This window comes from Pleurodeles waltl, chromosome 8, assembly GCF_031143425.1.
Source record: "Pleurodeles waltl isolate 20211129_DDA chromosome 8, aPleWal1.hap1.20221129, whole genome shotgun sequence".
NCBI classification, from domain to species: Eukaryota; Metazoa; Chordata; class Amphibia; order Caudata; family Salamandridae; genus Pleurodeles; species Pleurodeles waltl.
The window spans coordinates 525,623,842-525,649,483 of record NC_090447.1 but is presented as its reverse complement, the minus strand read 5'-3'; the positions used below and the strand labels follow the sequence as shown (position 1 = coordinate 525,649,483).

Below are 25,642 nucleotides of genomic sequence, written 5' to 3'. Positions count from 1 at the left end.
AAGTAGCACTGCTGTACCCTCACTTTCAAAGAGACTGAATCCACACGTTATCTGAGGACATAATGCTCCATCTGTATTTACTATATTGAGCTCCAGCACCATCACTGCTTCCCTCTCTAGGTGGTCCTTTGACCGCAAATTGCTGCTGGCGGAGCACTATCTGAGCAATATGTCGGCCTCTGTGAAGAATATTTTCTTGATAATCTAAGAGATATACAATCATCATTATTCAGTGTTCAACAGGTCAAGGTCAGGTTCTGCGGACATCCTATCTGTATTTTGGGAATTTTATGCCAAACTATATCAGGAGGAGACTCTCCCCTCATTAGCAGCTATGAAGTTTGTCCCGGTTATCTACCACTCAAAGCAAGATACCTGATGTTCTCATAATGTCAGTAGAGATCAGGAAAGCGCTGTCTCAATTAGCCTCTGGAAAAGCTTCAGGCCAAGACTTTATTCCTCATGGATTTTATAACGTCTTTGCAAATATTCTTGTGCCTAGACTGGAAGAGTTGGTTAATTCTCTAGACTTTTCGAAAACTGTGCCTGTGTCCTGAAGGGAAGGATATATTTTGATCTTTTTAAAGAAGGGCAAAGACCCTCTTAATTGTGGATCATATCGCTCGATTTCCTTAATGAATACAGAAACAAAAATCTATACTCCCATTCTGGCCAATCGCTTGTCTTCTGTCCACACCAGATTAGTTGAGTATATGCAGCATGGACTTGTTTCGGGAAGGGACACCACTGCTCACATCAATATGGCCTTCTCTATTTTGGGCTTTGCGGAAACACAAAGAGCCCGTGGGTTGGATTCTGCTTTACACTGAAAAACATTCAACAGGGTCTCATGGGGTTTTCTCTGGCAAATATGAGGCTCACACGGAAGTTTATAACTGCTATCAGAACACTATATGTCATTATCAGCCCGACTTGTTAGTATGGGGCATATTTAGGACAGTCTCATGATTCAACAGGGGACTCGAGACGGATGTCAGTTGTCCCCTTATCAATTTAATTATATCTGGAGCCTTTTATCCATAGACTAAGTTTTCAGATACCAATCCGCTGCTACGCCCCAATCAGTTCTTGGGTAAGGTAATGGCTTATACGGAGGACATTGCCATCTTCCTGTCATCTTCTGAGCAAGCACCCTGAAGCTGCAGCCACTGACTTTGGTACAGTCTCTGGGTATAAAGTGAATGTTAGAAATGGGGTCTTTGGTTGACAGTCAGATTACCCCCTGTTCAAGCAAGGACCCTCACTCTAGTCAGGGTAAAAGAGAATCACCCTCAGCTAACCCCTGCTTACCCCCTTGGTAGCTTGGCAGAGCAGTAGGCTTAACCTCCGAGTGCTAGGTGTAAAGTATTTGTACCAACACACACAGTAACTTAATGAAAACACTACAAAATTACACAACACCGGTTTAGAAAAATAGGAAATATTTATCTCAACAAAACAAGACCAAAACGACAAAAATCCGACATACACAAGTCAAGTTATGAATTTTTAAAGATTAAACTAAAAAATAGCGCTTAGAAACAAAAATGCTTCAATGAGATGTTAACACGGCTTCGTGACGGAGTCGTTCCCAACAAGCCGACACCAGCGGCGCCGGACACGGAGTCGTGTAGACCCCCAAGTACAGTACCTTTGGTGTAGAGTGAAAACAAGCCGAGGCGCGAAGTCAGGAATCGCGGCGTCTGTGCAAAACGTTGAATCCGTGCACTTCAAGCGGCGTCAGTCACGACGTGGTGTGGCGACTTCCACTGAGTCGCGGACTTCAGCGGGGCTGCTGCAGCGACGGGCCTGCGAATAGTGTCGCGTTCCAGCAAAGGTCACGGCGTCAGGTGCAGGCGGCGTTACCGATTCAGCAGCGGCGTCGGTCAGAAGTCGATTTCCTTGGATTTCCACCAGCTTTCCTTTCAAGGGCCCAGGGACTGGGTAGGGCACCACTTGTCAGAGCAGGAGTCTCTCCAGAGACTCCAGGTGCTGGTAGAGAGAAGTCTTTGCTGTCCCTGAGACTTCAAACAACAGGAGGCAAGCTCTAAATCAAGCCCTTGGAGATTTCTTCACAAGATGGAAGGCACACAAAGTCCAGTCTTTGCCCTCTTACTCTGGCAGAAGCAGCACTGCAGGAAAGCTCCACAAAGCACAGTCACAGGCAGGGCAGCACGTCTTCCTCAGCTATCAGCTCTTCTCCAGGCAGAGGTTCCTCTTGGTTCCAGAAGTGTTTCTAAAGTCTGTAGATTTGGGTGCCCTTCTTATACCCATTTTAGTCTTTGAAGTCACCTTTCTTCAAAGGGGACTCACACCTACTTGTGAAATCCTGCCTTGCCCAGGCAAGTCATCAGACACACAGCAGGGGGTTGGAGCCGGCATTGTGAGAGGCAGGCACAGTCCTTTCAGATGAGAGTGACCACTCCACCCCTCCCTCCTAGCAGAGATGGCTAATCAGGAAATGCAGGTTACACCCCAGCCCCCTTTGTGTCACTGTCTGGTGTGAGGTGAAAAACAACCCAACTGTCAAACTGACCCAGACAGGGAATCCACAAACAAGGCAGAGTCACAAAAATGGTTTAAGCAAGAAAATGCTCACTTTCTAAAAGTGGCATTTTCAAACGCACAATCTCAAAATCAACTTTACTAAAAGATGTATTTTTAAATTGTGAGTTCAGGGACCCCAAACTCCACATGTCCATCTACTCTCTAGGGGAATCTACGCTTTAATCATATTTAAAGGTAGCCCCCATATTATCCTATGAGAGAGACAGTCCTTGCAACAGTGAAAAACGAATTTAACAATATTTCACTGTCAGGACATATAAACCACATTACTATATGTCCTACCTTAACCATACACTGCACCCTGCCCTTGGGGCTACCTAGGGCCTACCTTAGGGGTGTCTTACATGTAAGAAAAGGGAAGGTTTAGGCCTGGCAAGTGGGTACACTTGCCAAGTAGAATTTACAGAGTAAAAATACACACACAGACACTGCAGTGGCAGGTGTGAGACATGATTACAGGGTTACTTGTGTGGGTGGCACAACCAGTGCTGCAGGCCCACTAGTAACATTTGATTTACAGGCCCTGGGCACCTCTAGTGCACTTTACTAGGGACTTAACAGTAAAACAAATATGCCAATCATGGAGAATCAATTACGTACACATTTTAAACAGGAGCACTTGCACTTTAGCACTGGTTAGCAGTGGTAAAGTGCCCAGAGTAACAAAAACAATAAAACCAGAGTCCAGCCCCCTTCAACAACCTGGGGAACAGAGGCAAAAAGTTAAGGGAGACCACGCCAAGGATGAAAAGTCTAACACGTGTCCCCCCCAGCTAAAAGTGGGGAGCAACTACCCAACCTCATGGGAGTTCTCATCACTAAGGCGGAAGAACCTGGACAGACCATCAGCATTGGCGTGCTCTGTACCAGGACGATGTTCCACCGTAAAGTCCATCCCCTGTAGGGAAATGGACCACCTCAACAGTTTTGGATTCTCACCCCTCATCTGCATTAACCATCTGAGGGGCCTGTGGTCGGTCTGAACTCGGAAGTGAGTCCCAAACAAGTAGGGTCTTAGCTTCTTCAGTGCCCAGACCACAGCAAACGCTTCACGTTCTATGGCACTCCACCTACGTTCCCTGGGTAGTAACCTCCTGCTAATGAAGGCTACGGGTTGATCTAGGCCCTCTTCATTAAGCTGTGAGAGTACTGCTCCAATACCATGCTCTGAGGCGTCTGTTTGCACAACAAACTCCTTGGAGTAGTCAGGTGCCTGCAGCACAGGTGCTGTCACATGGCAGCCTTCAGGGCATCAAAAGCGTTCTGGCAAGCCTCTGTCCAGATCACTTTCTAGGGTTGCTTCTTAGAAGTCAACTCCGTTAAGGGGGTAACAATGGTACCATATCCCTTAACAAACCTCCTGTAATATCCTGTGAGACCTAAAAAGGCTCTCACTTCAGTCTGGGTCTTGGGAGGCTCCCAAGCCAGAATCGTGTCAATCTTAGGCTGTAGGGGTGCCACCTGGCCACTCCCCACCTGGTGTCCTAAGTACACCACAGAACCCTGCCCTATTTGGCACTTGCTCACCTTAATAGTGAGGCCTGCCTTCTGCAGGGCCTCTAACACTCTCCAGAGGTGTTGCAGGTGTTCCTCCCATGTGGAACTAAACACAGCAATGTCATCCAGGTAGGCGGCACTGAACTCATCCAGTCCTGCCAATACCTGGTTGACCAACCTCTGAAAGGTGGCAGGGGCATTCTTCATCCCAAAGGGCATCACAGTGAAGTGGAAGTGCCCATCTGGGGTAGAGAATGCTGACCTCTCCTTTGCCCCCTCAGTTAAGGCAATCTGCCAGTACCCAGATGTTAAATCAAACGTACTGAGGTACTTGGCAGCTCCTAACCGATCAATGAGCTCATCAGCTCGGGGGATGGGGTGTGCGTCAGTCTTGCTGACCGCATTGAGACCCCGGTAGTCCACACAGAACCTAAGTTCTGGAGTGGCACCAGGAGCAGCAGCCTTTGGGACCAAGACCACTGGGCTGGCCCAAGGACTGCTGGAGTGCTCAATAACCCCTAGGGATAACATTTTGGAGACTTCCTCCTTAATGCAAGCCCTGACCCTGTCAGTCACCCTGTAAACCTTATGTTTAACAGGTGTACTGTCCCCAGTGTCCACATCATGTGTGCACAGGTGTGTGACTCCTGGGATCAGGGAAAACAGCGAGGCGAACTGTCCCAGCACGTGGCGACAGTCCCTCTGCTGTTCCTCAGTCAGGGAGGGGGAGAGGATCACTCCCTCCACAGACCCATCTTTCTCTCCTGCAGACAGGAGGTCAGGAAGAGGCTCACTCTCTTCCTCCACCCCGTCATCTGTTGCTAGGAGCATGGATAGCTCAGTTCGCTCAAAGTGTGGTTTGAGGCGGTTGACATGTAGGACCCTCAAAGGGTTTCTGGGGGATTGCAAGTCTACCAGATAGGTGACCTCGCTCTTTCTTTCCACCACCTCAAAAGGCCCAGTCCACTTATCTTGGAGAGCCCTAGGCTCCACTGGTGCCATGACCCACACTTCTTGTCCAGGCTGAAACTCAACCAGAGTGGCATTCTGGTCGTACCACCGTTTCATATCCTCCTGGCTTGCTTCCTGGTTCTCCTGAGCGAGACTCCTGAAGCGGGCAGTCTGGTTTCTTAGTGCCAGCATGTAGCTAAATACATCCTGGGGTGGTTTACTAGGAGCTTTCTCCAAAGCCTCCTTCACCAGACTGAGCGGTCCCCTCACAGGGTGGCCATAGATGAGCTCAAAGGGGCTAAAGCCAAGTCCCTTTTGAGGCACCTCCCTGTAAGCGAACAGAAGGCATGGCAAGAGAACGTCCCACTTACGCCTCAAGGGCTCTGACAGGCCCTGAATCATGCCTTTCAAGGTGCGGTTGAATCTCTCAACCAGACCATTACTTTGGGGGTGGTAAGGGGTGGTGAACTTGTAGGTTACCCCACACACCTTCCACAGAGACTTCATATAAGTGGATATGAAGTTTGTACCTCTATCAGATACCACCTCCTTGGGGAACACCATGCGGGTAAAACCCCCCATCAAGGCACGTCCCACCACGGGGGCAGTGACCGTCCTTAGAGGAATGGCTTCTGGGTACCGTGTGGCATGGTCCACCAAGACCAGGATGAACCTGTTGCCCATGGCTGTCTTGGGATCCAGAGGCCCCACAATGTCAATTCCTACCCTTTCAAAGGGAGTGCTGACTACAGGTAAAGGTTGGAGGGGAGCTTTGCATTTCCCCCCACTCTTGCCACTTGCCTGACAAGACCTACAATAAGCAGCTGACTGCTTGTGCATCAAGGGCCAGTAAAAGTGGGAGACAAGCCTCTTATAGGTCTTGTCCTGCCCTAGATGTCCTGCCAAAGGCACATCATGAGCCAAACCCAGTAGGAAGGCCCTGAAGCACTGGGGTACCACCAGCATACGAGCTGACCCAGGCTCTGGAACCTTAGGCTCACTGTACAGGAGGCCATCCTCCCAATAAATCAGGTGAGTACCTGGCGCCTCGCCAGCCGCCTGGGCTGCAGCCTGCTGCCGCAGCCCCTCAAGAGTAGGGCACTCCTTCTGCGCTGTGCAGAATGCTTCCCTGGTGGGTCCCCCTTCCTGCTGCCACTGCGACAGCTCAGGGATCTCTCCCAGTTCAGCCACCTGTTCCCCTGAAGGCTCCGGGGCATCACCCTCAGGCTCTGCCTCCTCCTGGACCGTGGGAACTTCTGGGGCTGGTTTCCCGTGCCCCCTGCCCTTCCTCTTCTTGGCGGTCCCCTGGGCCACTGTTTTAGGCTTCAGGGGCTCTTGACTACCCTGATTGGCTGCCATAGACCGGGTGGATACGCATACCCACCCAGGCAGACCCAACATCTCCAAGTGAGACCTGTGTTCCACCTCCTTCCAAGGGGAATCCTCCAGGTCGTTACCTAGCAAACAATCAACAGGCATGGTTGGACTCACAGCTACTTTCCAGGAACCTGAGACCCCCCCCACCATTCAAAGGGAACCTGCGCCACTCTGCAGAGGCGCTCAGAGTTGTCTACCGCAACTACTTGGTGAAGTACCCGGGGATCAATCTGCTCTTCAGACACCAGGTGACTCCTCACTGTAGTCACACTGGCTCCTGTGTCTCTCAGAGCCTCCACCCTCTGTCCATTGATGGTCACCCATTGCCTGTACTTCTTAGTGTTATCAGGCACTAGGTTTCTCTGGACCATCTCACTGTCCCCTAGTGAGACAAGGGTCATTTCTGCTGGTTCCCACCCTCCTGAAACCAACTCCTCCCCAAGCGCTACACTGGCCAAACCCTGGGACGGTGCACCAGTGGGTGCTGGTGTACTTTTGGGGCATTTGGGGTCCCCCCTCACATGACCCACCTGGTCACATGCATAGCACTTACGTGGGGGACCACCTGCCACTGGCTTCCCTTTGGACAACCATGGCTTCTTTTCACTGGGGGGTTGGGAATCCTTACCCAGGGAATCAGTTTGGGGCCCTTTATAGAACTCCCCCTGTTTGCCCTTACCCACCCCCTTTCTTCTGAGAGGGACCCTGCCCACCCTTGGCGTGGTCTCCCCCATACCTCTTTTGGACCCTGGTGCTCTCCCAGCGGTCCGCTTCCTGTGCAAGCTTCCTGGGGTCAGTCAGCTTGCTGTCAATGAGGTGCTGGCGCAGCTCTGGAAAACATAAACTGTACAAGTGCTCCCAAGCAATTAAATTGTAAAGCCCCTCATACGTGTTTATCTTACTGCCCTTCACCCAACCATCCAGTGACCTGCAAAAAGAATCAACACATTCCAACCATGTTTGGGATTCCTTTCTCTTGTAGGATCTAAACTTCTCCTTGTACTGCTCAGGGGTGAGACCATACCTGGTGAGTAAGGCCTCCTTCATGACAGGGTAGGTGAGATCCTGAGCATCCCCTAAGGCTGTCAGTGTGTCCCTCCCCTCTGCCTCAAAATGCTTCCACAGGGCTGCCCCCCCAATGAGCTTCAGGGACCAGGTTCATGTGGAGAGCTGACTCATAACCCTTGAACCACAAGTAGATATCATCCTCCCTCTTATAATCCCTCACAAGGTCTTTTGGGATGTGTACCCTTCTCTCAGGCTGCACTGTAGGATTGCTGCCACCATCCCTACTGGGCTGACTCCTCTGATCTATCTCTTTTAAACTGAGCTCATGAGCCATTGCTAACTTCCTTTCCCCAATGGCCAGCCTTCTCTGTTCCATCTCTAGACTGAGCTTTTTCAGCTCCAATTGGTACTCCCTCTCTGCCTGTCTGTCCTGTAACTCTCCAGGTGTCAGACCCTTGGAGGATACACTGCTACTTGCCCTAGAGACTCTTTCCCTGTGAATAACAGGTCCCCCCAATATACCATTATGTACTGATTGCTCTCCCTCCTGATCCTTATCTTCCTCCTCATCCTCAGTGTGCTCTCCAGTGCTTCTGGTTGTCACCCAGGCCCTCAGCGCCTTTTTCAGCTCATCCTTCTTGGAAGAGCTCTTAATGGGACAACCACAATTTTTACAAAACTGCTTTAGCTGTGCCTTGTTGTAACTATCCAATTGCTTCAGGTCAAAAACAGCTTCAACTGATGCATCTCCAAGTAGAGACATGATAAAAGGTTAAAAGAGTGCAAAGTTCCAAATGCAGAAAAGCAAGTTCTCAAATGAAGTTCCAGAAAAGTCAATCACCGGATCAGCTAAAAAAGAAACTGAATGCAGAGCAGAAACAGTCCAAATAGAAAAAAACAAAAATCGCAAGACTAGTAGTATGTGGTCACGTAGTGGTCTGAACTCAAACAGTAGTGTACACTTAATTACTGTATGTCAAGTACAAATACAAGTCCAAATCCCAACCGCTGATCACCAATGTTAGAAATGGGGTCTTTGGTTGACAGTCAGGTTACCCCCTGTTCAAGCAAGGACCCTCACTCTAGTCAGGGTAAAAGAGAATCACCCTCAGCTAACCCCTGCTTACCCCCTTGGTAGCTTGGCAGAGCAGTAGGCTTAACCTCAGAGTGCTAGGTGTAAAGTATTTGTACCAACACGCACAGTAACTTAATGAAAACACTACAAAATGACACAACACCGGTTTAGAAAAATAGGAAATATTTATCTAAACAAAACAAGACCAAAACGACAAAAATCCGACATACACAAGTCAAGTTATGAATTTTTAAAGATTAAACTCAAAAATAGCGCTTAGAAACAAAAATGCTTCAATGAGATGTTAACACGGCTTCGTGACGGAGTCGTTCCCAACAAGCCGACATCAGCGGCGCCGGACACGGAGTCGTGTAGACCCCCAAGTACAGTACCTTTGGTGTAGAGTGAAAACAAGCCGAGGCGCGAAGTCAGGAATCGCGGCGTCTGTGCAAAACGTTGAATCCGTGCACTTCAAGCGGCGTCAGTCACGACGTGGTGCGGCGACTTCCACGGAGTCGCGGACTTCAGCGGGGCTGCTGCAGCGACGGGCCTGCGAATAGTGTCGCGTTCCAGCGAAGGTCACGGCGTCAGGTGCAGGCGGCGTTACCGGATTCAGCAGCGGCGTCGGTCAGAAGTCGATTTCCTTGGATTTCCACCAGCTTTCCTTTCAAGGGCCCAGGGACTGGGTAGGGCACCACTTGTCAGAGCAGGAGTCTCTCCAGAGACTCCAGGTGCTGGTAGAGAGAAGTCTTTGCTGTCCCTGAGACTTCAAACAACAGGAGGCAAGCTCTAAATCAAGCCCTTGGAGATTTCTTCACAAGATGGAAGGCACACAAAGTCCAGTCTTTGCCCTCTTACTCTGGCAGAAGCAGCACTGCAGGAAAGCTCCACAAAGCACAGTCACAGGCAGGGCAGCACGTCTTCCTCAGCCATCAGCTCTTCTCCAGGCAGAGGTTCCTCTTGGTTCCAGAAGTGTTTCTAAAGTCTGTAGATTTGGGTGCCCTTCTTATACCCATTTTAGTCTTTGAAGTCACCTTTCTTCAAAGGGGACTCACACCTACTTGTGAAATCCTGCCTTGCCCAGGCAAGTCAGACACACAGCAGGGGGTTGGAGCCGGCATTGTGAGAGGCAGGCACAGTCCTTTCAGATGAGAGTGACCACTCCACCCCTCCCTCCTAGCAGAGATGGCTAATCAGGAAATGCAGGTTACACCCCAGCCCCCTTTGTGTCACTGTCTGGTGTGAGGTGAAAAACAACCCAACTGTCAAACTGACCCAGACAGGGAATCCACAAACAAGGCAGAGTCACAAAAATGGTTTAAGCAAGAAAATGCTCACTTTCTAAAAGTGGCATTTTCAAACGCACAATCTCAAAATCAACTTTACTAAAAGATGTATTTTTAAATTGTGAGTTCAGGGACCCCAAACTCCACATGTCCATCTACTCTCTAGGGGAATCTACGCTTTAATCATATTTAAAGGTAGCCCCCATATTATCCTATGAGAGAGACAGTCCTTGCAACAGTGAAAAACGAATTTAACAATATTTCACTGTCAGGACATATAAACCACATTACTATATGTCCTACCTTAACCATACACTGCACCCTGCCCTTGGGGCTACCTAGGGCCTACCTTAGGGGTGTCTTACATGTAAGAAAAGGGAAGGTTTAGGCCTGGCAAGTGGGTACACTTGCCAAGTAGAATTTACGGAGTAAAAATACACACACAGACACTGCAGTGGCAGGTGTGAGACATGATTACAGGGTTACTTGTGTGGGTGGCACAACCAGTGCTGCAGGCCCACTAGTAACATTTGATTTACAGGCCCTGGGCACCTCTAGTGCACTTTACTAGGGACTTAACAGTAAAACAAATATGCCAATCATGGAGAATCAATTACGTACACATTTTAAACAGGAGCACTTGCACTTTAGCACTGGTTAGCAGTGGTAAAGTGCCCAGAGTAACAAAAACAATAAAACCAGAGTCCAGCCCCCTTCAACAACCTGGGGAACAGAGGCAAAAAGTTAAGGGAGACCACGCCAAGGATGAAAAGTCTAACAGTGAACATTTGTAAAACTTAAGTAATAGCTAGCTCTGCTTTAGGAGTTGCAAATTTCTGCCATGTCAAGATAGCTACTTATCTAGGTGTCTGTATTTCCCCGTGCAATTATAATTATTGAGGGGTTTTATCATGAATCCTGGGCACTTTCCTGGAAATAGGATCAGTATCATCTGAGGCTTATTGGTTGCTGAAATTTGATTAAAATGGTCCATCTGCCTCAGTGTTTGTATCTGTTTCAGTCCATACCAATTTTCCTTTCTTTTTTTTATTTATTTATTTAAATGGTAGACACTAGCTGACAGGGATTTGTATAGGGATATAAAAAAAAATGCTTGCTGAGCCATCAGCTACTGATACCTCGGAATATGGCAATATGGCCGTTCCCTCATTATGGCTGTATTGTAATTCTTCATTCGGATACAGACTACTGTCCATTATGGGTAAGTTCGACTGGCAGCAAGCAATCTTATCCGTTTTTTAAGTGTACTATAATACCTACGCAGGGCTTTACAGAAACAGTTTATATTTAACGTATCAGGTTTACCAAGCTGGCCGTCTAGCATAGGATTTGGACTTCAATTAAAACGCATTGCAGTATTTCATCCTTTAAACCTCAGCTGAAACCCTAACTTGCCACTGCATTTGCAGGTTTATTTGCAATTCTAGCAACAGGTTGGTTTTAAATAACTTGGCCAATTGTTCTCGAAGGTGATATTCCACACTTCTGAGTCTCTCCGTTGTCCCCATGGCACACATCAGCATTGTTTCTTTAGATCTTTGCATCTTGGTGATTTTGTGACCCATCTTCCGCCTAATGATTTTTCTGTGTCACACCTTGGTCTCCCCAACTAACAGCATTTACAACAGTTAGTGAATAAATGGGCCAAGAAGTTAGGCTTGACTGTGACCATGGAGGATATCCGGGTCACCACTCAGCTGACACAGGACGTACTTAACACTAATTAAGTCTCATTTTTTAGGACCTTATATGATGTATACTATACGTTGCTCAGCTCCAGGAGCAGACGCTACTCACCCTTCACTTTCTTTATTTTGGGCTTCAGAATGTAATAAAACAAATAATTTATTACAATGGGAATTTGATCATAATCCAAAGCTTGTAATGCTTGGCCATTCCAACTCTATCCTGCACAATCTAACAAATCTACTTTTAAGCTAGTAGAGTGGCTAGATTGTGTACCACTAAGGCCTAGCAAAGGAGCAAACCAACTGATCCTAGGAAGTGCTTGCACAATTTTATTCTTGTCCGTGGCTTGAATTTTACAATAATTAATTATAAGCCAAATAGGCAACAACTGAAGAAGCTATGGGAGACAGTTAGGAAGTGTTTTGTTCTTTGCATGCATACCTTTCAGGGATTTAAAATAATTTAGAAATGGTTTAAATTGGCCAGGATCTTTAGATTTCAGAAATATGACACTGCATTATCGTTTTTTTTCAAATATTTCTTTCTTTACATAACTATTACTGAGATTAAATGCTATTATTGTATTGCCTATTGCAGTTTGTTTTTTGATAATTTTCCAGCAAAAAAATATAATAAAACAAGCATTTACAATGCAATGGGGTCACACATTTGCTCAAGTTAGAGAGATTATTGTTTTAAACTCCTAACCGGACTTTTCTTGCCCAAAATGAAAAGTAAAACAGTTTCACATAAGTGAGCCGATGGCCGCCATGAGTGCAAAGCTAACACACACAAAAAAAAACAGAAGTTGGCTCGCAGTGAAACCTATTGGCAAAAGTGCAATTATCCATGTAACAGGGTCGATGTCATGCAAAGCGCTTGATTACTGCCCAGCGAGATCGCTCTGCCTACGAAAAAAAAAAAAAAAAGTAGTCAAGAAGAAATACGGAAACATCGAGCCATGTATGTTTTCAGTAGTTGGCTGGTGCGCTCGAGGCGGGCTAAACACCGGAAAAGGCATGGCGTGTGCAAGCCTTTCACTAATGAAATCAAGCGCATTTTAAAAGGCAAGCCCACAAACCAACCAAACTGATGGGCATGACATGGGTGTGGTTAAAAGCCCACAGAGAGATTACAGCAGGGACAGAGTGCTTTACGCGCTAAACCCTAAAAAAAAAAAAAAAAAAAAATAGAGGGTCTTCGATATGGATTCACTTCAAAGGTATAGTCTGCCACCCTATTTGCAAAATCATTTAAAGCACCTTTCTAGCACATGTTCTGATGGAGTTACTAATGTTTCAAGTCAATGTAATTCCCTTACCCTAAAGATCTGTTCACATTAGGAACTGATGAAGCCCTTGGGTCCACTACATGCTCTTAAACTCACTCCCCATCTAAACTGCCCATGTAATAACTAAACTTTAATGTTCTAAGACTAGGTATGTCTTTAACTGAACCAACTCACATCTTGATCCCTGGCAGCCAACTTAGAAAGCAATAATCCTGCTTTACTTAGGCAGGATCCTTGGTCTTTTTAAGGTGAAATAGTGTGTGGAACATTATAATTTCTGTGCCCCTGTTCCACTGTCTGACAATTTACAGGTATTGTGGTAAACCCAACAAATTCTGAAGTCTTTAACGTTCTCCCTCGTGCAGCCCAAAAGGTCAACACTGACCATACAGCCACAGTTATTAAAAAAAAAAAAAAAAAGCTAGTTTCTGTAAAGGTACATGCTAAAAAAAGGTTGGGGTCATACAAAAAACCCAAAAGATGCTTGCTCTTTGCTATAATTGTAAGCCTTTGGTGAACGTTCAAGAAAATTAGACCTATTCATCTTCAAAGTAAAAACACTGACCAGACTTCGAATTTATTTAGAATTATTTACTATGTGATGCTGTACATAGCCTCTGATTTCTTACAGTAAATCTACTGCTCATCTTAGTCATTCCTATAGAGTTAAGACCACAAAGTAACTTAGCAGTTTAATTGTAATGCAACAGTAGAGGGAAACTTGAAATGTCAGCTGAAAATGTCAGCTGTCAGTTTCCAGTAATGACCTATTGCCCAAGGACAACAAGGCCCAACATCTACAACAAACCTTTCTGCTGATGCTGTGCATGTAGTCCATTAAGCATGGGAAACAACCCCAATATAAATACTTTAAACCTTTTCAAATCATAGTATCCCTGCTTCTTTGAGATGAAATTAAAGATGGAATGCAATGCTGCAAAAGGCTACAAAAGGCTACAAAACAGATGGGTTTTATCAGCTTCATTTTATTGCTTGATGCACAGACTCCTTATAATTATCTTTTCATGATGGGTTTGCTACCCTCAAGCATCAAGTAGGCTCATGATCTACATAAAGGTTCTGAACAGGCAAATTAATACACAATCTGGAGGTGAATAACTTTAAAGCTCCCACCCCTCCCCTAGCCCCACCCCTCAGAAAAACAAATCGATGTTAATCAGCAGACATCATGGTAAAAGACTTGTGATAGACAGCAGATTTAAAGATTAAATCTTAGTACAACTCTTAGAAACACTAGCTCCAACTGGGGCTATCACGCCATCTTGACGGAGTCATTCCCAACAGTCCGACGCCACTCGCAAGGGAGTGTGGGCTGGTCATGGAGTCTCAAGTACCCCAGGTACAGTACCTTAGTAAACTAGGAAACAAAGACTGTGCAAGGAGTCTGGGAGGTAAGGTGTCGCTGGAGCCGGTGCGGCATTGGTTCCTTACTGCTACCGGGGAGGGGGGACATTGGTTCCTTACGGCTGCAGGGGGGCGGTTGATGCGGCATTAGTGGTGAGGCATTGGTTCCTTTCAATCCGCTGGGGTTGGTGAATCCAAAGGTCAAGATGTCGACTTCGCGATGTCACAATCGCGCCAGGGGCCACGGGTGCTGTGGCGGAGTCAGGTGTCATGGACATCGGTGACAGGGCACTCCGGACTCACACTGTGGCACGACTTCAGAGGTGCTGTGGCGGCGGGCCTGTCGCAGTCCTTGCCCTCAGCGGGGACCATGGCTCTTGGTGCAGGCAGCGGCGCAGAGTCAGACAGCGGCACCAGTTCCAAAGTCACTCGAGACGATGTGCTTGTTTCTTATTGGTTACAGCAGAACTCACTCCCAAGGGCACAGGAACTGGATTTGGCACCACCTGGCAAGTCAGAGCTCTTAGCACGAGAACCCAGGTGCTGGTAGATAATGTATTTGATGTCCCTGAGACTTCTATTAGGAGGCAAGCTCAGTTCAAGTTCTTGGAGAACCTTGGAAAAAAGGATGTAGAAAGCAAAGTCCAGTCCTTTCACTCCCAGGACAGAAGCAGCAGGCCAGCACAACAAAGCAACAGACAGAGTGTCAGTCCCTCCTACGGCATCTAGCTCTTCTTCCTGGCAGAATGTCCTTAGTCCAGAAGTGTTCTAACTTTGTGGGGTCAGAGGTCCAGTACGTATACCCATTTCTGCCTTTGAAGTAGGCAAATGTAAAAGAAAAGTCTTTGTAGTGCAAAAGACTTTGCCTTTCCTGTCCTGACCTCCGGGCACACTCCAGGGGGTTGGAGACTGCTTCTTGTAAGGACATGCATAGCCCTATTCAGGTGCACTTGTCAGCTCCTCCCAACACTTTAACCTAGGAAGACCCATCAGGATACGCAGGGCACACCTCAGCTCCCTTTGAGTTACTGTCTAGACTGAATTCAAAACCAGCCCAGAGACAAAGAATGGATAAGCAAGAAAATGCCCACTTTCTAAAAGTGGCATTTCAAACTTACAATTTAAAACCCAACTTCATAAAAAAGATTTTTTTTAAAAACTTCTACATTTTGAGTTCAAAGACTCTAAACTCTATAGCTCTATCTACTCCCAATGAGAAATGACACTTGAAAGATATTTCAAGGCAATCCCCATGTTATGGTATGGGACAGGTAAGTCTTGAAATAGCGAAATACTGCTAATTCCGGTTCTCACTAACAGGACATGTAAAACACACCAGTTCACTTACTACCTTTTAAATACACTGCACCCAGCCCATGGGGCTGCGCAGGGATGTCTTACATGTAGTAAAAGGGAAGGTTTAGGCCTGGCAAATGGGTGCAATTGCCAGGTCGAAATGGCACTTTAAAACTGCACACACAGCCACTGCAGTGGCAGGTCTGAGACATGTTTACAGGGCTACAGCCTGTGTGCCGTGTCCACTAACACTGTATGCAATCTATGTAAGTCATCCCTACAGCAGGCCTTCCTGCCCTAAGGCAGTGTGCATTATATTAAATGTATGGTCCTATCTGCAAGAGCTTCCCACCAACAGACACGTTTCTGACCCATAGGGATGAGAGCCTCTGCTCTTGGGAGGTGAGGAACAAAGCCTGCTCTGGCAGGGATGTTAGACACCCCTCCCAACAGGATGACCCGCAAACTACCATTCCAAAGCAGTTGGTTTCAAACAGCCTAACGCCTTTGGAATGAAAATCTGGCTTCCCTTAGAGGTGAAGAGATGTCGACTCCCCATGACCCAGGGCCCATTAGGACCCTGGACTGGAGGTAAAATTAGTAGTCAGATAGGTGTGTCCACCTTCAGGTCAGTTCCACCCCCTAAGGTGAGCTTCCTTATGTGGACAAGTAATTTGAAAGTCTGCCATCTTGGTGATGGCAAAACTAGGAACTCTGGGACAGGGTTATGCACACAAGAAGTGCTCATATATGGGGTATAGTGACCCAAGGCGTAAGTAGCCCATTGGCTGCTACCCTACACTCACCTAACACCCCTAAATTCAGTAAGGAGTCCTTGGCACCAGAAAATCAGATCCTGCCGACCTGAAAGAAGATGAGACCCTGAAGTGTCACAAAAGCAAGAACAAAAGACCAGCAGCTGACTTGGTCCCAGCCCCGCCGGCCTGCCTGTTGCCCTAGAAAATTGGTTCAAAGACAACGTGTCCTGCAATTGCCTGTGCCTACAAAAGCCTGGACGGACTGCCAGCCTTGAACCAAGACCCAGGAACTCCTGTGGAGTAGCAGAGCTGGTCCCCTGCATCCCTTGGACACCTCAGAAGAACTGCAAGGACTACAGACCACCAAAACCTGACCCCCGAAAACACCACTGCCCCTTAGCCACCTCTGCACCTGGACACCCCAGTGCCTCTCGAGGTGACCAGTTGGTGCTGCCTTGGACCCTGGCACATACTCACCATAAGTCTGGTAGATTGGTCCTTTATGTGGTTGTAAAGTACCTGTATGCTGTATATGCTTGCATCCATTGGTAACGTTACCGATTCAGATTTTGCACTGTGTTGATTTTTCAAACCTGTGAAAATTAATATCTCAAAATGTACTTACCTGATTCGGATTGTCTTGGTGCCTAAAATATGTAAATATGTAATTTTTATAAATTGGCGTGAATCTCCTTATTGAGTCAAGTATCATTTATTGACTGTGTGCATTCAGCAAATGTCTAACGCTTCTCTCTGATAAGCCCAGGGTTGCTTAACCACACTACCCCTTAAGAGAGCACCTTGGGATTGCTAAAGCGAGCCTCTGTCCACTTATAACGGAACCCTTGGACTCTTTCCACAGTATACCTCATTTTGGTATACCATATAAAGAGCCAGCTTCCTACAGATGTGTGCTTCTTTAATGACTGATCAGAAAAACATGCATCTAGCCTACGAAACCAAAAAAACACCCTGAAAATAAATCAATCTTATAAACTGTTACCTAAATCCAGAGGTTCGTCCTTTCCTTTAAGAATGGCCTGCAAGACCGGACTCTCCCAAGGTCCCCCATCCTTCATGATCTGGGTTACAAGTCTTAGTTCCATATTTTCGTACGGCATCAAGATGTCATTGCAGTCCTGTAAATTAAACAGTTTAGATTACTGACGAAATTTGTACATGAAGTTAACCCATTTAAGGTTTTGCAAGATTTTACAGCCAGATAGCTGGCCTCTCATCATTGTGACATTCAACTGTACAGTTTTCCCAATAACTAGAAGGGGCATTAAAAAAAAAAAAGATAAGATGAAGTGGTTAACCTATCCAAAACAAACTACTTATTCGTAATTAAATAAGAATGTCCCTTATTTGTAATCCTGGTTATGTACTTATAATCCAGGAACTTCACTTTTCAAGAAAGCGCAGCAATTATGGTGAAGCAGGTCACATTTACAGAAAATTCAAAGTGTGGAGGTAATACATTTTCAGCTTTTTTACTGGCGTAACAGGATGGGGGGGGGGGAACGACTTATTCATGAGTTCAAAGTAGTAATCAATGGAAGAAAACAATTACAAGCAACGTTCCCTTTCAGCCTCTGTTACAGCATTTGAAATCATAACCATCAGAACAGCAAAGTCATTGCTAAGCTACGGAGGTACTTCTTGATCCAAAGAACAGAGAAACATTTGAATTAAGCCATGAAAATAAGTTGTGGAGGCAGGCTGGTTCCACCAAGGTGGATATGCTGGAGTCAATGCAATAGTTTTAAGAAAAATGTGGTTGGATCTCAAGGTCCCCATACTGAAAATGTAGATTGGAAAGAGAACAGTGGTTGCTACGTTTCCTCTTGTGGAAAGAGAACTGGGTCTACTACAAAGGGCCTGCTCGCTTTTTGATAAGTAGCAATGCACATACTACCCATCTAGGAACAGATTGTTTTGAGAATGCTGAACTAATGCAAACAGAAATGATTTACAAATGTTTTTAATTTATATTCTTAGTTTTATCCAGATAATTATTTTGCCATTTCTTCTTTGGAGGTCATGATGAGGAAGAAGACCGACTAGATGTCTGATAAATGAAAACACTGATATGACTTCTGCAAAGAAGGAAACCAAGCTCTTAAGGATTCCATAAAGTCCATAGTTGCCAGCAAAAAGTATGTTAACTTTAAAAGAGGATTTTAAAAATGAGAAGCACAGTGAAGGAAACAGAAGTCTTCTTCAACAGGGCAGGTGCATTTTTTAAGTCCCTGCTAAGTTTGAACAAATATGCCTTCCCTTCTTGCACTCATGCAGAAAGTGAAGCTTCTCCAACCTGGCAGTAAAGTTAAAAATGCTCCTGCAGGGTGGGTGCGGACTTATGTTTCCTAGCCCACCCTGATGCAGGCAGGAAAACTACTGGATCCTGGGAGTGGGCTCCCCCGGACACAATAATTTGTGCCTGCCCTGGGAATTGGATCCCCATAGCCTTTAAAGAAGGGGGGGGGATGTGCCCCCTCCCTTCATATTACACATTGGCCCTAAGGGAAGGGATTGGGGAAGGCATACACCCCGTCCCCAAAAGAAATACTTTGCGCTGGCACTCAGGCCAACTACAGGGGTGGCGGGTTATTCAGGAGTACCACAGCAATCTGATTTTTTTCCATTAATTTTGCGTTAAATTCTCTCCGAATTTCCAAAAATAAAAAAATAAAAATGTTTTTGGCCCTAGGCCTTGGCGGTCAGGGTATCCCTACCCTGCACATTACGTCTTTATTGCTTTTTTTTCTTTTGTTTTTTTGGGACTCCATTCTGAGTCCTAAGAATCAGATCTCACTTTAAAAGTGGTCGGCTTTAATTGCTCAAAACATACTGAACAGATTTACACCAGATCACAAAAAGCACAGTTTCTGGACCATGATCTAACTTTCTGCCAAATTTGGTGTAAATCATTTCAGTCGTTTGGGCTAAAGCTGTGTCTAAAGTTTCTATGGAAAAATGAACGGGGAAAACACATTTTTCTGCTCCCACTTGACAGATCACGCTAAAACTTTCCATGATGCAACAGAGGTGAAAAAACATTTTTGGGAATGTATTGTACAAATTAGTCATGTGGCTCTAAAGATAAAAGTAAACAAAAAAAAATGCATTTCTTATAAAACACAATCCTAACTGTAAATACCCAGTGGCAACCGACATCGGGTAATACACATATACACACACAAATACTACAGTTTTCCAACCAGTACTTGCATTTCCTTTCTATATTAGATGGGCTATTGAAGGAGCGCTCGCGACTACTGGCTTCAAGCTTGTGTCCTGCCATCTGCATGTCCAGAGCTAGTACATTTCTTTATGCTGGATATACAATGAAAAACAAAACGTAACTTATGACCTGAATTTCCTTCTTGGAATAATCTTTTGTTTTCTCACACACTCCAGCATGTCAACTATAGCAGAGTGACGCCTGATTTTTCGCTTTATGCGCCCTCTGGGATATTAACAGAGCGTGCAAGGCAAGGTCTTACTGTATCCTCTCATGTAGGACTTGAGAGAGTAGAAATCACGAAGGTGTCAAAATGAGACTGTAGCATTTGGTAAGAAAATCAACAAATTAGAGAATAGACTGATAAAGTAAGGCTTACCTTGGAACTCTTCTCCACAGCCTTCCAGATTGTGATTTGTGTTTATCTGAAGAGTAACTAAAAATGAAGGATTTCTTTTATGCTTACAAAAGACTGCGATCAAGAGAATTCTGTGCCGTAATTATTTTTTTGTTGATAGTGACTACTTTTATTATGCTAACCTGTTATTTTAGGCTTTAGAGAGCGTTTATTCTGTAGTTAAAGGCAATGGCAATTTTTGTTCTATTAATTTATAATACATGGGATTCCTGTATAAACGCCAGTCTTTAATTTCTTTACTATCAGTGACCTTTGATGCTTTCAGTCGACGATTATGAAGAAAAGATGTCAGAACTCAACTATTATAAGGTATCACAGTCGAGGCCTGACGTCACACCACCTGCTGCCACATCCAGCAGCTGAGGTGAAAGGCAGATCAGGAAAAGAGAATTTTTGAAGCAGCTGCTTAAAAACAACAAAAACCGAAAACCGAAAACTGCTTTCTTTTCTTCTGCTCTATTTCTTTTTTTTTAAGCTTACAATGACAAGCAGGGAGAACATGTTTAAGCCTTGCACTCCTTAAATAGTTAAGAGAAAAGGTAGAATATTTCTGCATATTCCTACACATTCTGAATTAGTCAAACTTAAAAAATAAAATAAAACATGTGTTCATATTTGGAAACATGCTCACTCTCATCTGAAAGATCTACACACCAATGATTTAAGTGGTTTGTGGGAAAGGTGATGGTGTGAACATGAATTAAATGGGAGAAAATACTCCCTGGTGTACATAAGGATGCTAGAAGCCATCGCAGGGTTCTATAACCTTACAAAGGAACTCTGCCTTCATCCTCATTCATCTATATTGGTATGGATCTTTTCTGTGACTTGCAATATCCTTATAACGCTGGGGAGGGGTCACTTTATCCTTTATGTTATTTTACTTTTCAAAATAGGTGTAAAAACATACATAAGTTTATAAGAACTGTAATGTCACATTTGCTATAGAATCAACAGTGACTCCTGCAATGTTCTTGCAAACTCCTGGTGAACCAATAATGTTGTGGGAAGACTGGAAACTGGAGTTTGGAACATATCTAGAAGCCCTGGGAGTAATGTGTATGACGCAAAAAGACAATTAACTTTGTTAAGAGACGATTTAGGCATACAAGATAGGAAGATTTGAGAGCATTTTCGTGTACCACATATGATTGATAATGATGAGATGGACTTAGAGAAAATGATGAATATGAAAGGCATTGAAGGCTTTGCAAGAAAACTATGGGAATAAATAAAACATTCTGATGGAAAGACACGTTTTTTTTCTTAGAGCCCAACTGCCTGTTGAGAGTGTTGCACAATATGTTATTCTAGCTGCCCCATGCAGACTTAAATATTTACATGGCAAGCTTGGGAAAGGCTGACTAATCACACTAATAATATTAGGATCCAAGAGAAACTCTTAAACCTGAATAACCAATATTATAAAAAGTAGCATACTCTCTGAGCAGGACTGAAATAACTTGATCCTACGTAAAAGGGGTTAAACTCCAGATTGTGAGAGGTGAAGCATGATGTGGGTGCCTAGGTGAAGTATCCCAAGGATGTGAACATAATTAAAAAATAAAAAAAGAAGCCTAGTACTACAGATGACCCAAATGGAAATAATAGTGCAGGGCTGTAAGCATGGTAGCATTAAACAGAGCATCACTGAGCAGCTGTCTAGTATTGAAAGTTGGGTGTTGCCGCTGTAAAGAGAGGCTGAAATTGTATTGCATGTACGCAAGAATTCTAAGTTTGATGGTTGGTAGAACAAATGGAAGTGAGGGTGACAAAGTGTTGGTCGGTGTGGAATGCCATGGAAATAGTGGTTGTTTGGATGAATTCACTGCTAGTGTGCAACCCTATACACACCTCCTACGTGCTAAGTTTCAATCAGCGGTGTAGACACATGTGGGAAAATTCTTGCTCTATGTACACTTTAAAAGACTGGAACACATGACCGCTTTTGGGGAGTATGGCTCTTAAAGAGTCGGATGCCGGTCCTTTTTGGTACTGTGGGGTGAAAATACCCATTTTAAGGTGTTTTGAGGCAGATGTGTTGTAAAGGAAGAACAACTAATGACAATATATGTCAAGAAAGGAAAGATGTTGTTCGGAGAGCAGAACGGTTTATGTATTGCATTAGCTTTCAATCACTTTGATCTGGTGTTAGTCATTAATATATTGTAGGTGGAGAAACAGAAATTAGAATATTCAGAGGTTTTTCAACAGAACTTGGGCTAATTGAAAACTTTCATGCACCCTATCATAATGAAGCAAAGCTTGTCACTCCAAATTGCACAGAGTGAGGTCGATGCCATTAGCATTAAAAGAATTGTTTGAATGTGCCTTGATTTAAGCAATTTAAGAGTCACTGCATTTAAGCTGTCCAGCATCTACTGCCAAAAATGAACGAGTATACTTTAGAAGTGGAGTGTATTTTCATTACTGATGCCTTTCACCAGATACTGCTTAATTTAAAATGTAGGCATTTGACTTTGTAACGCCAGAGGGTGCATTTGTAATAGAAAAAAAGACATCTTGGCCCGTTGATGGGGAATACAAAATCTTCATACATACTTGAGGGATATGAGATTTGAACTAAGAGCAGAACACGAGCTTTTGTTGGACATTTTTACCACAAAGCGTGCAGGAAGAGTTACAAATCACATGGTCAAGCGAGTTAAGATTACAAGCATTTTTGTGATGAAACAGGTATCAGCTGTGTGGAATATAGATGTCTAGATTGCTACTGTCTGAACCAATTATAGGAAAGAAAGACAAATGGATATTTGCTGTGCAATTAGCTTCAGGTGGGGCAAAAGGGGAAGAAAATTGAAGGAGCTTTGTTGATGAGGGCAATAAGTTGAGTTGATATCTATAAGGTTAAATATGTCAGGGATGGACAAAGGAGATAGCAGAAGATCTGCTGCTAGGTAAATTCAAATTAGGTTGGCCAGAGTTGTTGATGGCGTTATCCTACAAGGTGACATGTTAGTGGTACTTATTTCCTTGTGCCTGAATGCCTTTGCTGCAAGAGGGGCATAGTGGTATGACGACTACGAAGAAGAAAAAAAGAATGTTTTTTTCTGGCTATGGATGGATCGTGATCTAGAGAGATGTGCGAGAGATTGCACAGACTGAATGCAGAGTAACATCTATTCTTCAGAGAGAATCCCCCATTGTACCTTTGAAGTATCAGGGTAGACAGTGGCAGAAGGGTGGAGTGGATATTCTTGGATCATTTGGATACTGAAGCGTGAAGGGAAAACTAGTCATAGTGTTGATGGATTACTACTCAAAATGGCCTGCGGTGCAGATAGTAGAGGAGGTAAAGGTGGAGCACTTCAATGCTTTTTTGAGCGTTGTGTTCATAATGTAAGGGATTACAGAAGAAATAGTTACAGACAAGGGTCACCAGTTTGTCTCTCCCAAAACGATGGAGTTTGTGTTTGCAGAAGGCATAATACATCAAATGAAGGCTTTAAATTATCTAAGGGAAAACAGTGTAGCGGAAAGATTTAGATGTGTTGTGAGAGGGTGCTTACAAACGCCTGAGGAATGAGTTGAACTGGAAGAAAAAATTAAGGAAGCTGCTTTGGAGCTACAGAACCAGCCGGTCAGTCACCGTTCGTGCTGTTGCGAGGACAGAAGCCCAACGGTGGTTTGACTTATGTGGATGAGGAAAGTGAAGGAGAAGATTTTGACCGTGCAGAAGGGGCAAGGAGGGTGGAGGCCAAGCAGAAAATATACCAGAATAGACATAATAGCAGGCTGCTGAAATCTTCCTGCAATTTCACAGGTGGTCACTGGGTTTGTCATTACGGAGGCATTGTGTCAAAGGTGACCAAGAAAGATTCAGCAACTCTTGGGTAACACTGTTATACAGTGGTCGAAGTGCATTAAAAAAAGTATGGGAATTGTGATGCTGCATGCAATGGGTCTTGGTCAGTGAGCGGGTGGGGTCAAAGGTGTGGCTAAAAAAAAAAAAAAAAAAAAAAAAAAAAAAAAAAAAAAAAAAAACATTCTTTGAGTTTTTTGGTCTTTTACCGTCAGGTAGCTACACATAAAATAGCATGCAGCTTAAATGAAAAATAAATAAAACAAAGTTGTTACTCAGTGGGAAATGCACTATAGAACATTATGAAACCTCTGTTAGTTAATGCAGTGCAGAGGTTTGTGTATAACCAAAGAGCCACAGAACTAAAGCTTCATTGGTGCAGTGGAAAATAGTGACTTGTGTATTTCGAGTGCTACCAGGTCAGGACCTGTATGAATGTATAAGCTATTATTTTAAACATGCTTTATACACAGTATAATATAGACCTACAAAATTCATATAGGTTTAAGATAAAATGGTTCTTCCAAAATATAGTTTTTAGTAATACCCAGACTGTACGTAATGTTTTTTTTTTTCCATAACTGTCCCTTCAACACCTCTTCACGAGTAGTAAGCACTACATAAATACAGTTTCAATTAAAAGCACGCACTTCACAGCTGTGTTCTTAACTCTTTGCACTGCCACTCCAAAAGAAAAATTTGTCATCCAAAGATTTGGTTGATTCGGTCAATTAAAGCCAGTACTGGCAACCAGGCATCCTTTACATTTGCAGGTTACCCTAATCATTTGCAGATTAACTCGCTGCACACATTTGCATTTCTTTCAAGGAAGCTGGTATTCTGGGAGAAAGGCTTGTTTATGGCTACCTGCCCGGCTTTAGTTTCACAGCACAGGAGACCCACTGCATGACTTTCCAGCTTAAGAGCATTCAATATATCAGAATTAACCGTCCCGGGATAGTTGTATTTTTTACAAAATGTAGGGAAATGGTTTTTCAGAAATCTGAAAATTAGGGGCACATTGCACCCCTCGGATTCCACCCACTTCGAAATTGCTGTTAAACTTAAAATGGAGAAAGTGGAACCTCAGGAGACTTGCTCATTACTCTTAAAGACCATGTGAAAGTGGTGTGAATTAATATGTGGACAGGATGGGACACGAGTCAAGATTAAAGGCTTGCCCAACACAGTTCAAGGATTGCGTTTCATGAACTCAGACATTTAGTCACTTCTGTTTGTGTACTACTACTATCTGTAGTGAGTTTTGTTAATCTTTTACTTTGTGGATAATATCACCAACCAGGATCTTTTCCCCAACAGAAACATATGAACAAAGTATTATTTTGTTCTGATATTATTTTGTTTCCTGGTTTATGTAAAAAAAGGGGGAGATGTGTTAGGTTTATGTTGCTTTAAAATCAGAATGCTTAGTGCTTCATGTAGAATGTTTTCCATTTTTGGAAAAAAGATTTTGCGGACAGGCAGTTACTCTGGCAGTGTTTTTGGGTCTGCAACGGAATAAATATTCCCTCATAATCACCAACTCTGAGTGGATGGATGTATTGGGAAGAGTGTAGCCTCTTGGTGTAATTCCATTGCACACTTTTAGGGAACTGCTTTTTCTTTTTTGCTTTTGCACACTATGAAAGTGCATGTGTGTTTTCCTATTGTCCTACTTGTGTGCTTCTATCTCAAGTGCTGTGTTGTTCTCTCTTATCTGTGTAATTCCCTTCACCACGTGCTCCATGTTGTATTCTCATGCGCTTCTCTTCCTCTTCAAACCCCCTCCCGTTCTCCCAGCCCCACCTCTCCCCCCCAGCACTCCATGTAGCTCTATCTTACTGGCTTTCACACTTTTTTTTGTTTCACCGATAAGTTTCAGATTGGGCAAAAAAAAACATGGGTATCGGGCGGATCACAATACTGTACAGCATAAACGCCACTGACAGAGTCAACAGGCCCTAAAGACGAG

The 25,642-nt window shown here is 44.4% G+C and overlaps 1 protein-coding gene across 3 annotated transcripts in view; it reads right to left on the bottom strand.

Moving 5' to 3' along the window:
- Positions 1 to 25,642, bottom strand: part of ZNF654 (zinc finger protein 654) — a 232,672-nt gene that overhangs the window by 180,601 nt on the left and 26,429 nt on the right. For all 3 annotated transcript variants that reach the window (XM_069204539.1, XM_069204540.1, XM_069204541.1), the window contains exon 4: positions 17,186 to 17,321. In XM_069204539.1, the coding sequence (XP_069060640.1) occupies positions 17,186 to 17,321 (136 nt within the window). The remainder of the gene's footprint in view (positions 1 to 17,185; positions 17,322 to 25,642) is intronic.